The sequence below is a fragment of the Pogoniulus pusillus genome, chromosome 20 (genome assembly GCF_015220805.1).
Source record: "Pogoniulus pusillus isolate bPogPus1 chromosome 20, bPogPus1.pri, whole genome shotgun sequence".
In the NCBI taxonomy this organism is placed as follows: domain Eukaryota; kingdom Metazoa; phylum Chordata; class Aves; order Piciformes; family Lybiidae; genus Pogoniulus; species Pogoniulus pusillus.
Window position 1 is genome coordinate 7,867,851 of NC_087283.1, and position 12,247 is coordinate 7,880,097.

At 40.8% G+C, this 12,247-nt stretch overlaps 1 protein-coding gene across 1 annotated transcript in view; it reads left to right on the top strand.

Moving 5' to 3' along the window:
- USP10 (ubiquitin specific peptidase 10) overlaps positions 1-7,728 on the top strand; it is a 48,899-nt gene extending 41,171 nt beyond the window's left edge. The window contains exons 11-14 of the mRNA XM_064160048.1: positions 194-359; positions 2,499-2,643; positions 3,883-3,948; positions 6,995-7,728. Of these exons, the coding sequence (XP_064016118.1) occupies positions 194-359; positions 2,499-2,643; positions 3,883-3,948; positions 6,995-7,182 (565 nt within the window). The 3' untranslated portion in view covers positions 7,183-7,728. The remainder of the gene's footprint in view (positions 1-193; positions 360-2,498; positions 2,644-3,882; positions 3,949-6,994) is intronic.
- Positions 7,729-12,247: the final 4,519 nt, after the last annotated feature.

The window sequence follows — 12,247 nt, forward strand, 5'->3', positions numbered from 1 at the left end:
AAAACATACCAACATTTAAATTGCAGTCAAGTGGATCCAGGTGGTTGAAATTCGTTTAACCTTTGTATTTGGGTGCTTTTGGATTAGCAGTAAATTGAGTTACTAAAGCAGACCAGTTAATTGTCACTTAAAAGTTCTGTACTGTTCGAAATTACTCTGTTTTATTACATGTTAACTTCTTGTCTTTCCATAGATCTGTTGTTTATCAACAGAGTTCTAAGGAGTCTGCCACACTGCAGCCGTTCTTCACCCTGCAGCTGGATATCCAGTCAGACAAGATACGCACGGTTCAGGATGCGTTGGAGAGTTTGGTGGCAAGAGAGTCTGTCCAGGGCTATACCACAAAAACCAAGCAAGAGGTGTGTTTATCCCTTTTTACAGCCAAACACTAAAGATTTAAAGAGGGATTTTATACAGTTACTGGTTTACAAATAGTTGCTTGAATATTACTATTTAACAAAAGAGGTACTGAGCTTTTAACTGCCCTGTGGTGGTAAAATGTATTGTACTTAAATACACACTGAAAGGAAGAGAGCTAGCTCTTAAAAGTATACCTGTAAATAGGTGTATTTTCTAAGCTGATGTAGTAATCATAGGTTTAACTGGAGTGTGTGTTAAATTAACCAGATGAACTGTGGTGATAATACATACTATTGAGGGTAGATTTTAGTTGGTCTTAGCAAACTGATTCTTGGGGGATGTTAGATGTTCTTAGTAAAGGAGCATATCTGGAAAAGAGCAATCAAGCTGAATGACAGTATAAAAGTTGATAAGGGGGAAGAACTCTTCAGGTTCAAGAAGAACCAGGAGAGTGGAGGAGCTGAAGCAGATGCAAAAATATACCAAAGGCTGCTGTGAAAAGTAGAAGATTGATTACTCAAATAGGAATAGGACCGAACCTAGACTAGGTGTTATCTATGATGCTTGTAGACTTTGCTTTGCTGCTTTAAGAGAAGGCTGGAGAAATATCAGCTAGGACTTAGATTTTGAACATCTTTGTGTATTAATATAAACAGGAAATCAGACATTTTCTTGCAGTGTTCAATTAGGATTTTAAATGAAAATAAGTGCTTAAACTGGAGGGGCTTTCTTTTGCTGTTTCTGACCCAACTTCACTTGCTCACTAACATTTGAAGAAAGTTATTTTGGTTCCTTCTAGTATTGTAGAGAAGTTTGTTAAATTTTGAATATTTAACAGATATGTATTGGGGTTTTTTAAAGGCTTGATTTTTACCTTCACTACAACAATTTTCTTTTCAATTTCTTACTCCTACTTGCAGCCCTGCTTTAGTTTTCTCACAAAAGTGAGCTCTTGAGTAACAAACTGACCTTACCGTGTTTACTTTTCCAAGTTACCTTCCACATATTCCTTGGAAGGAGTCTTCACATCCCCTGGAGTTCTCAAACTGCTCCTTGAGGATCTTAAAAGTATTTTCTTGGGACTCTGACTCATGTTCACAAAACAAACATTTGTGGCACTTTTGGTTGGTAGTGTTGCTGCCAGAAATCAGGGTCCCTTCGTGCAGTTAAGACAGCAGAACATGTGCTTATTTCTCAGCTGCTGCTCTTCAATCTGGCACTGTCACACAGAACTGCTTTGATTTGTGGTTTACACTAGCACAGTGCTGTGAGCTGAAGTGCAGGCATCTGTTCCTCTGTGCCAGCTTGGTTACTGAGGGTGGAGAATGGCAGTTGCTAAAACCACTGCTGTAACATTCTTCAGCATCCTCAATTCCTGGGAGCTGTTAAGTTCCCTTTTTGCATAAAACTCTGAATTTGAAGACTTCATATTTGAGATTTGGAAGACTCAGTATAGAAAAATCTTGAGATAATTATAACAGGATGACTCAAATGCATATTTTTTTTCTTCATATAAAACCTCTCTAGATTTGCTCCCTAAAAGCAGAAGCTGTTCCATGCTAAGATGCGTGGAAGATGCAGGCTCTCATGAGTCCGTGGGGGAATTGTGTGAACTTCGTGTTTTTACCTTTACTTCAAGAGTTTGCCTCCTAACTTCTTACTCTGCATACTATTTCCTGATGCTTGAGGAGGTGGGCACTTGTAAGCATTTAGTTGTTGAGTGGAAAGAACAAGATTGTGTTTGGCTTGCTGGATTTGAAAACAAACAAAAACAACAATGTGCAAACTACACAAAAAATCCTCTCGGTGCTTCGTGAAGCTGCCATTCTTGCCCCAGGGATTTGATGGATTTGGGATGCAGAAAGACATATTTTGAACTCTTAAAACTCAGGTGACTACTTTGTGTAGAGATTATTACTGACACTATTGGGCTTTCTTTTCAGGCAACACTTTGGTTGAAGACCCAGTGTGCTTTAAATCCTAAAACTCAGTGTTTGTCATAAATTGATATGATACTAATAACAAATCTTGCATTTCTACTGGTATGTTTGAAACTAAATGCTTACTCCTCGTTGAAAGGAGCAATCTTGAGCAGTTAACAAAAATTACAGGTTTTCTTCATCTTTGTTCTGTGTTAGGTGGAGATCAGTCGAAGAGTCACACTAGAAGAGCTCCCCCCTGTTCTTGTTTTGCATCTCAAGCGGTTTGTATATGAGAAGACTGGTGGATGTCAGAAGCTTGTCAAGAATATTGAGTATTTTGTTGATCTGGAAATTAGTAAAGGTAAAGATTTTTTTTAACAGATTTCCCCCCCATCTTTAGGCATATCTGTGTTTCACTTTTCTTTCTTGTGCACAAGATTTATTTTCCATTGTTACCTGGAAATGTAATAATTTGGATTAATGCCTTGTGTGCTTTTCTTTCTCTTTATCGTTTTTCCTTTTTTTTTCCCTTCTTTATTTTCATGAAAAGAATATATTTGGGTTTCTGAGTTTAGTACTTCTGAACCTGACATTGCCTGTGTATGAGTTTGAGTATTCATTTTGCAAAGAACATCATGACGAGAGATGTTAAGACCTCTGACATATCCTAGACATTAAGTTGGCCAAATAAGAGCCTCCTGCTGATCCAAAGAGTAAGGTCATAGATTGCTGAGAACAAATACTGGAAGTGACCCTGTAGAATGAAGGTTGTGTCCCTACACAAGACTGTGGCCAAGTAATACTATGTATTTTTATCTCAAATTTCATTCACAGAAATGACATGATGGTAATAAACAGTGGGCAGTGAGAGGAAACTGGTGTTTCATAGAAAATGCAGCCTGAAGGTGGCCAAGCCATGCTTCAGAGGTTAAACAACTAAGTTCTATCATTTAATAAATACCTTCAGAGGTACTGATTATAAAATGTATGAGAGCTTGCATATAACCGAGCACCTGTAGCTTGCCAAATGAAGTGCATTTTGTTTTCATCTGATACGTTGACTACTAGCCAGCCAGTAGCTCAAACAAGGAAAAATCAAGTTAATGATTACTCTTATCTCAAGTGAGGTATTGTCCTTTGTCAGACAGTAACCCTTTGTTTTGCTTTATTTTATTTTAGAAATTTCCTTAAAGAACTTGAATTTGCAGAACTAGTTCAGTTCACCTTGAGGGACAAAATTTATAATAGCATGACTTATGGTGTTTTTTGTCATTGTTTGACAGCAGGAATGAAAGGGAAAAAAATAGTCTGATCTTTTGCCCTCTTTATTTTTTTTCTCCCCCTCTCTTCACTCTTTTTGATGATAATTTTAAACCTACAAATGTAAGTGTTCAGCAAACCTCAAAACTCGTAGCCTTGATTACCAGGTGTCAGAACAATGCCTGCTCTTTAAAGTGCAGCACATTATATTTTTGTTTAGTTAAAACTTTCTCTTTTATGGTAGTGTTGGTTTCTCTGAGAAATAATTGATCCCTTTTCAAATTGAATTTCTAAACTTGCTAACTGTTGCCATTGTGCCTTTTTTTTTTCCCTCCTCCAGAGCTACTATCTCCTGGTGTGAAAAGTAAAATTTTTAAAGGCCAAAGAACCTACCGGCTCTTTGCAGGTATTTGTCTATATGCCTCTGGTCTGTGTATTACAAGTACAAATTCTGCACATGGATTTCTAGAAACACTGGAGTTTTCCTGCATTGTACACATTTTTGTTTTGGATTACAGTGAAGTGGCTTGTGGGTGTCAGATTCTTTTATCTAGTGGGGATTTTTTGCACACGTACCGATACACATACGTTGTTATAGCTGTGTTTGTGCATCTCACTCATCCACCTTTGTACAAACCCAGGCTTTTGTAGCAGATCCACCCTGAAAAATACCAGCAGAAGCTGAGGTGCAGCTGCAGTATATCCCTAAAATACACCACATGTCCTCAGAATAATGTTTCCATTATGTCTTTTAAAATGTCTGTTTACACATGAGCTCTGCATCCCTTTGAACCCTCAGGATGGCAAAGTACGAATAGCATATTGTAGGTGGAACAGTTTAATTTGGAGGAGATGATGACTTTCATGTGAGGAAATGATCTTTTTAAGAGTGTCAGTGATGTACATGGAATGTCCAAGTTGGTAGTTAAAATTGGAAGCTTATGTAAGAATTCAGAAGCAGCATTTTAATAGTGAACAAAGCACTCTGGGCAGTGTTGAATTTCCTGAAGTTTTAAACTCCTACACAGTTTATGATTTACACCTGCTTGTTTCTGTTGGCCTCAGGAGAACATAATAAACTGGAGAGGTGGAGATCTTCACTTCTCCATCACCAAAACTGTGCCAGTACTGATGGCCTTATGTGACTTGGTGGTTTGGATCTAGTTTTGTGACCGCTGAGGTCGCAGAAGGAAATAACATACCTGTCTCTTGTGGAAATTCAGGACTGTTTCTGGCAGTGTAATTTTTTATTGAGAGTGGTTTTCATGGTGTAAGTTCAAGCAGTGTATTTAAGGTGGCTTGAAGGTTACTGCTGGGATTTTTTTTCCTAACTCTTGTGGAAAAGTACAGTGCTTTAAGTGTCCTGTCAGTCCAGGACTTCTCATGCACAGAAACGGAGCTTGTTAGATGAATTGTAATGTAGTGAAATAAGCTTTTGAAGAATTAAGTTTCAGATATCATGCAAGATTTACCTGATCATTTAAAATTTTCTTTAAAACCCAGTAATTTGAGTTTCAGCTAGTGTAAGAAAACCTCAATTTTCAAACTCCCTCAAATGTATAGATGTTGTATATTCTGCCTTTATGCTTTGCTTCCATTTTTCTGAAAGGTTTCTTCTCATAAGAGTGAAGAAACTCTTGAATGTGCCTGAAGTGTGTTTCTAGTCTGAAAGAGCGTAAACAATTTCAGAGTTGCATATTTCTGCTTTTACATTAAAGCAATTCCTTCTGGGTTTTATTTTTCTTAAGTATGTGGTTAGGTAGGGCTCAGAAGGAGTTAAATGCAGTTTTTTACATGCATCCGTAGAGTTTCATAGATAAAAAAATCTCTTCCTTGTGGAGGCAGTTGTCACACCTAGCACAAAGCTCAGCCTTAAGCTTTGGGTTGGGTTTATGCAAGGAAAACTGAAACATTTCTCTGCAGAACGCTTCTGGGGAGAACTGAGGAGAGCAGCCAGTTTTATTCTCTTGGCAGTAGGAGAAAATGACAAAAAAAACCCCAAAAATCAGAGGGAGAATAACTGAGTTGTGTCGTCCAAGTTAGCCTTTTTATCTTTCTTTCTTTGTGTAAAGTTGTGTGATTTTTTTGCCATATGGAATACTCCCTAGTCCTCCCTGATGTTTTTTACAGTGCTACATAGTTTTACCTGATAACCTATTTTTTTTTTTACAAATGGTTCCAATAAAACACTGCTGTCGTTAGCAGACAGTGAGCATGGTGCTTGGAACATAGGGCAAAGCATGGTGGTTCCTGTCAGAAGCTCTGAAGGGCGTGCTGTGCTGCTGCAGGTGGCCTTTGTGAGGCAAATCTTTCCAAGAAAATCCCCTTGCAAGTTGCAAAAAGCAATTTTGGTGCTTTGGGTTCTTAATTTATTTAAACTTTGTGAGCTTTAGTATGGAGAAACCGTACTGGAGGAACCACTACTACTAGTAACTGTGGTAATGTGGCACTGGCTGGGGGTCCAGTACCCAGCAGTCTGCTCTGTCGCTCCTCTTCTTAGATGGACAGGGGAGAAGGGAAAATATAACAAAAGGCCTGTAGTAAGCTGGAAGTAATTTTAATAATGCAAAGCAAAAGCAAACAACAGTGTTGTTCTCTACTTCCCATGAAGCCAGAGGATGTTCAGCAGGGCTTCAGTACACATGGTGGTTGCTCTGGAGGACAGGCAACATCAGCAAATGTGCCCAGACTTCCTTCTTTCACTTATATATGCGAGCTGAGGCCATACAGCATGGAATACTCTTTTGGTCATTTAGGGTCAGCTGGCCTGACTGTGTCCCCTCCCAACGTCTTGCCCACCCCTCAGCATACTTTTGAGGCAAGGGAATGTTGGAAAAGTACAGCCTGGGTGCAGTAGCCCAAACGCTGGTGTGCTATTGACACTCAGCTATAGCACTGCACAACACAGCACTAGAGCAGTGCTCTGGGGAGAATTAACTCCAGCTCAGCCCAACCCAATGCAACAGAGCATCAAATGCAAGCAAGTTGTCAACACTTCAAGATTCTTACTTAAACCAGATCCTGTCCTCTGACCAAACCATGAAGAGGGCAGTATTTAGTTTTTTAATTTATTTGCTCCTTGTTCTATCACAGGGAGCTCTTTTCACATGCTCCCTCTAATAGGACAAGGAGCAACGGGAGTAAGTTGCAACAAAAGAGGTTCTGCCTCAACACAAGGGGGAACTTCTTTACTGTAAGGGCCACAGAGCACTGGAATAGGCTCCCTAGGGAGGTTTGGAGTCTCCTTCTCTGGAGACTTCCAAGGCCTGCCTGGATGTGTTCCTCTGTGATCTGTGTTAGACAGTATTGCCCTGCTCCGTCAGGGGGGTTGGACTCGATGATCTCTTTGGGTCCCTTCCAACCCCTAACATCCTGTGACCCTATGGGTTCCTTTTTCAGTGGGCATTTCCCTTTGTAGAGGGTCTGTGCGCATCACAAACCTCTCTTTGCAGTTGTCTACCATCACGGAAACAGCGCAACTGGTGGCCATTACACTACGGACGTCTTCCAAATCGGTCTGAACGGCTGGTTACGTATCGATGACCAGGCGGTGAAGGTGATCAGCCAGAGCCAGGTGGTGACACAGTCTGCAGAACGCACAGCCTACCTCCTGTACTACCGCCGGGTTGACCTGCTGTGAAACCTTGCCCTCTCTCGCTGTGTGTGCAAGATACCTGCTTTGTAGAACACCAACTATCACTAACTTCTTCTTTTGTTTCCTCCTGTAAATGCTCTTTTGAGTGATATTTTTTTTTGCCCCTCTCTCACCCCTTTTCTTTTTCCTTTTCTTTTTGTTTGTTTGGTTTTGTTGTTTCCCCCTCCCTTTCCTTAGAGCTATGGGATAGAGTGGTAAAAGAAAAATGCCTTGGGGTTTGTGCACAACATAGTTTGTGTTGACCTTTGACTTTGCAGAATGAAGTCACTCGCTTGAAAGACTCAAGTCTCGTGAATTATGGAAATGCAAACAAAAAACCCTAGATTAAAAAATACGAATTAATGCTGAATCCTAAGAGAATAAAAGCGGATTTGCATTCGATTCCCACTTTCTAATTGCGTAGTAGAAGAAAACCCTGCACCAGCAACAGAACTTGTAGATTTCTGTGAAAATGTTTATCTTTACTTAAGTAAAAAGAAAAAAAAAAAAAAAAAAAAAAAAAAAAGAAAAAAAAAGGAAAAAAAAAAAAGAAAAAAAAAAAAAAAAAAAAATTTTAAAAAAAAAAAATAAAAAGCTCTCTCTGCTTCCCCCCCAATAGTTTTTGATAAGTGGTAAAATATGAGCCGATGTGTATGAGGTGGAAATGGTCCTATGTGCTTCAAAACATGTACAAAAACTGCAGAGTTGCTGGTTCTGAATAGGAAGACACATTTTAACAATGATGCGACGAGAAACTGCTTAAGTACACATTGCAGATCAAATATTTGGAGTTCAGATGTTAGTCTCTATAGATGGGTGATTGTAACTTTATTGCTATTAAGAAATTTCAAACTGCATTTATGCTTCTGTGTACATGAAATTAAGAAAATGGGCAAAATAATTAAGATTGATATTTCTTTAAGTCTGCTTTGTTTAATTTTGCTGTCTGCTCTCCTATAATGTTGAGTTCCTAATTGTACACAGTTTAGTGATATCTAGAAGTATAAAGTTGTCGCCCATCAATAAAAGTCACAAAGTTGGTTTAAGGTGTGTGTGTGTGTGTGGGTTTTGTTTTTCCTCTAGTGTAATTTTTACACTGGGAATCTTAAAAAGTTGTTCTCTGGTGCTTTCACAAGGTGTCCATAGCATTCCCTGTTTTATCTTCTGCAGTATCTTGAAACTATAGAAATGTTCCCTTTGGTGCTGTAGGAACGTTCCCATTTGGCACTGAGCTAGGAGTGAAATTAGAGAGGAGAGAGGGGATCAGTCTTCCCAGAACAGCTAGAAGACTGACGCAGAGCCTGCACCTGAGATGTGGCAGTTGCAAGGCTGAAGGGAATTGAATCCCTTTCGTATCCTGTGTGAAGGTCCTATGTACATCCCAGCAGGATCTTCTGTGGTAAATGCAACGTGTGGAGCTCAAACTGTGGTCCTTTTGTACCCTTCTGACTGGGATAGGCTGCGGTCCCTCCAAATGAGAGTTGTGCGCCATGCCCCTGCAGTGTGATGTCTGCTGCATGATGCTGCTTTAAAAAGAGAACTCCAACCTCTGTAGGAAATGATCTCTCTTAAGTCAGCAGCTGACTTCCAGAGCTATCAAGGCCATCATCCTGTCTATTCAAAATGAGGTAAGTCACTCCTTGAGACAATGCAGTCACTAAATGCTGTCAGCAGCCCTGCCTTACCGCAGGCAGGATTGGGCTGTGGCAATACTAGACCATGCCACCTTTCTAGCAGTGCTGCAATCCTGATGCTGAAGAAATTCGGTGGTTTGTCAGTTGCTTTGGATACTCAACTGCATTGTTATTTTTTTCATTAGCATATTTTGTTAGAATTTTCTGATCCAAAAGTTGTAACTGAGACAGTGTCTTTTATCTTGGTGACATATCACCAACTCCAAACCAATTTTCTTTGATTTTAGCCAGGGAAAACCTCTACTCCTGGTTGCTCACTGAGCCCAATGCCTCAAAGTTTGGGCTGCCAAAGCAGCATGCCAGGCCACTGCTAAAGGGCTGATGCTTCCAGGGTTTCCCAACACAGGGCCACCCATGATGAGAGTCACCCCAGAGCCAGTGTTGGTGAGACATGAGTTCTACATTGAGTTTGAAATGATGGAGAATTGGTAGGAGTTGTTCCAAGTAGGAAAGAAGCCAGTTGGAAACTACTGGTGTATACTGGCTGACAATTATGTCCTGTTTCAGCACCCTGGGTGAAGGAGGTTTCTCCTCAGCAGAAATCAATATGTTTGTTTAGGTTGGTTTTCTCTTGTAGCTATGTTGAGTGTTTCCATCTGTCTCCAGTGGACTGTGAAAAGCTATGGCTGATAGTAACCCTAATGGTTTACCACCACCTTAATCCAGATAAAATTGTGATTGATGAGTAGAGAATATATTTACTTGACATCAGTCCTTGCAATTAACTTGGGTTTTGACTAGACAAGATGCAGTGGCTGGTGAGTTTTAACCCAAGTTACTCCAAACTTATGGGTGTGAGTTTGTAGCCAGGACTGAATATACCTAATATAAACAAACTGGACCCCAGACAGGACTCTTACTGGTGAGGAACTTCCTAGCAAAAGGCTTTTACTATTTACAGATGTGGTTACTCATGGATGGGTTTGTAACACAGGCTTTACAACACAATACTTCTACATTTTGTTCTGGGGGATGGTTGCTGCTTGCCAGGAGCCCTACAGGGCTTCCCCAGGATTGGAGAATGTGCAATGAAATGAAGCTCAGCTTATTGCTATCTGAAGTCTTGCCTTGTGCTGTCTTTTGGAAAGAAAAAGCTGAGCTAGTCTCAGTCTTGTTGTGAGTAACAAATGAGTGTGCAGGTACAGATGACTCCTCAATTTCACAACAATGTTAACACCAGGAGCAGGCTGAGCAGTCTCAAATGGAGTCCAGCACAGCAGAAACAGCTTAAAAAGGTGAGACGGCTTAAAACAGCTTAAAAAGGGTGAAGAGAGGAAGACTAGGAAAATCTGAAAGAAGACACTGGTGTTACAACTAATGAGATTTGTGTTGAGTCACTGCATGTGTGACAGATTAATAGTGTAGTGTTTAAATTACAGTTTAATTGCCTAATGGGGTTTTATCTACTATAGGCTTGGTCCTAAGAACGTCCTATTTGATACTCAAGGTGGGGCTCAATGATTCTGTGGGTGATCTGATCTAGTTGAGGATATCCCTGCTCACTGCAGGGTGTTTGGACTATAGATGACCTTTAGAGGTGCCTTCCAACCTGGGCAATTCTATGATCCTATGTTGTCAGAAGGTTTTGGGAGATAAATGTTACTCTTTTCCCTTGGGAGCTGCAGTGAATTTCCCACTTTCCTCTGGGGTAAAAGAATAGAAAACAAATTTATATCACAACTCAAGTTCTAGTCTGAAACTTAGATCTTTTCTATGCACCATAGACATCTTAGGCAAGGTGTCAAGGTTGCAGAAGATGGTAAGAGATTCTCCTGCTGCAGAAAATGCAATTCTGTTCAGCCTGTCACTCGGTGTGAACAGGTTAGAAAGGTTATTAATTATCCTAAAAGAAGCAGCAGTGAGTAATTGTCAGTTTCAAAAACAAGTGTTGAAATCCTCTCCTAGTACCGAGTGGAAATTGTTCACGTTGGTAGTACTTTTGTTTTTCACTAAGGATATTACAAATGCACTTGCTGAAATCTTGTCTTCTGCAGCCTATTACTCAAAGGAAATAGAGAGCAAAAAGAGTGTAGCAACAGCCTGCTGTGAACACATAACCACAGCTCTTAGTTTTTTTTGTCTTTCAACCTCTCTTGCTCTTGCAAAAGAAGGATTTTGCAGCCTTTAGATAATTTGCTTTGCTCGTGATTATGTAAAGGGGAAAAAGAAAACCCCAACAAACCACCCAACACCCTCCCCCCCCCCCCCCCAACACGCCATAGATCTGGTGGTTGTTTACTGGTGTTTGAACCAGGGTTTAAGAAATAGCTGTTGAAAAGTGCACATTAATGCCTGGAGCTTTTGAAAGCAGAGACTTCAGGGGTGCGAATCCAGAAAGCTCTTAGAGAAATCTTACCCCGTGAGCCTGCCTGGGGGAAGATTTATTGGGGCGAGGGAGAAGGATTATCAAAAGCACAGGGTATTCGGGAGTGAGGGAAGGCTGTGTGGTTTTCAATCGGGAAATGGTTTTGTTTTCCATCATATCCCCCCACGCCCCAGACACTGTCTCACGCAGGGACGGGCTGCAGCAGAGGGCAGTGGTGGCACACACGAGGTTCCTGGGCTTAACAGCTCTCCAGCTGCTGTCAGAATTGCTGCCCACACTCGGGGAAGGTCCCGAGCTGTCAATGAGGGGTTTATCTCTGTGAATCTGCTCTAAATCTAGTTCTGAATAGGAGTGAGGAGTGCACCTTCGACATGCAGTGGGTGTTCCCAGGATGCTCCAGGATTCATGCAGCCGTGGGATTTATTGCAGGCTGTAAGGACCTGAGGGCTTGGAGAAGCATTTGTATTAGCAAACCACCAGACCTAAGAGCTGCTGGTAGCTGTGACTGCAATTCACCTTCTCTGGTTTGGGCTGAAATCTCCGAGTGTAAGTGTTGGGTTAGTGTTTCTGAGCTGTTTCAGTCTGCAGATCTGTACTGCCTTTTTCAGTGCTGCAGAAGTGTTTCACCATCTCTCACTGCAGACATAACCATGAAATGTGGCAAGCTTCTATACCAAGGTGAGTGGGTTGTAGTTTTTAGTTCAGTTTTCACTTGTGCTTAGTCTGGTCGTTGGTGTCCCCAGAATTCAACAGTTAACTGTTGTCTTCACTGATTTTGTGCTTATTGCCTTGCCTTACTGGTTTAACATTTCACCTGGACACTGACAAATCACAAGTTTGGTGAGGAGTTGTTCTCTTGCATATCAGCAGCAGAGGAAATGCATGGGAAATGCTTTCTATTATGAGCAGGAGGAAAAGAAGCTGCAGATGAACAGCAAAGGGTTGGGAAAATGATGAGGGGACTGCAACATCTCTCTTATGAAGAAAGGGACTTGAGGCCTTTTTGCCTGGAGAGCAGAAGACTGAGAGGGAGTCTTAATACTCAGAAATA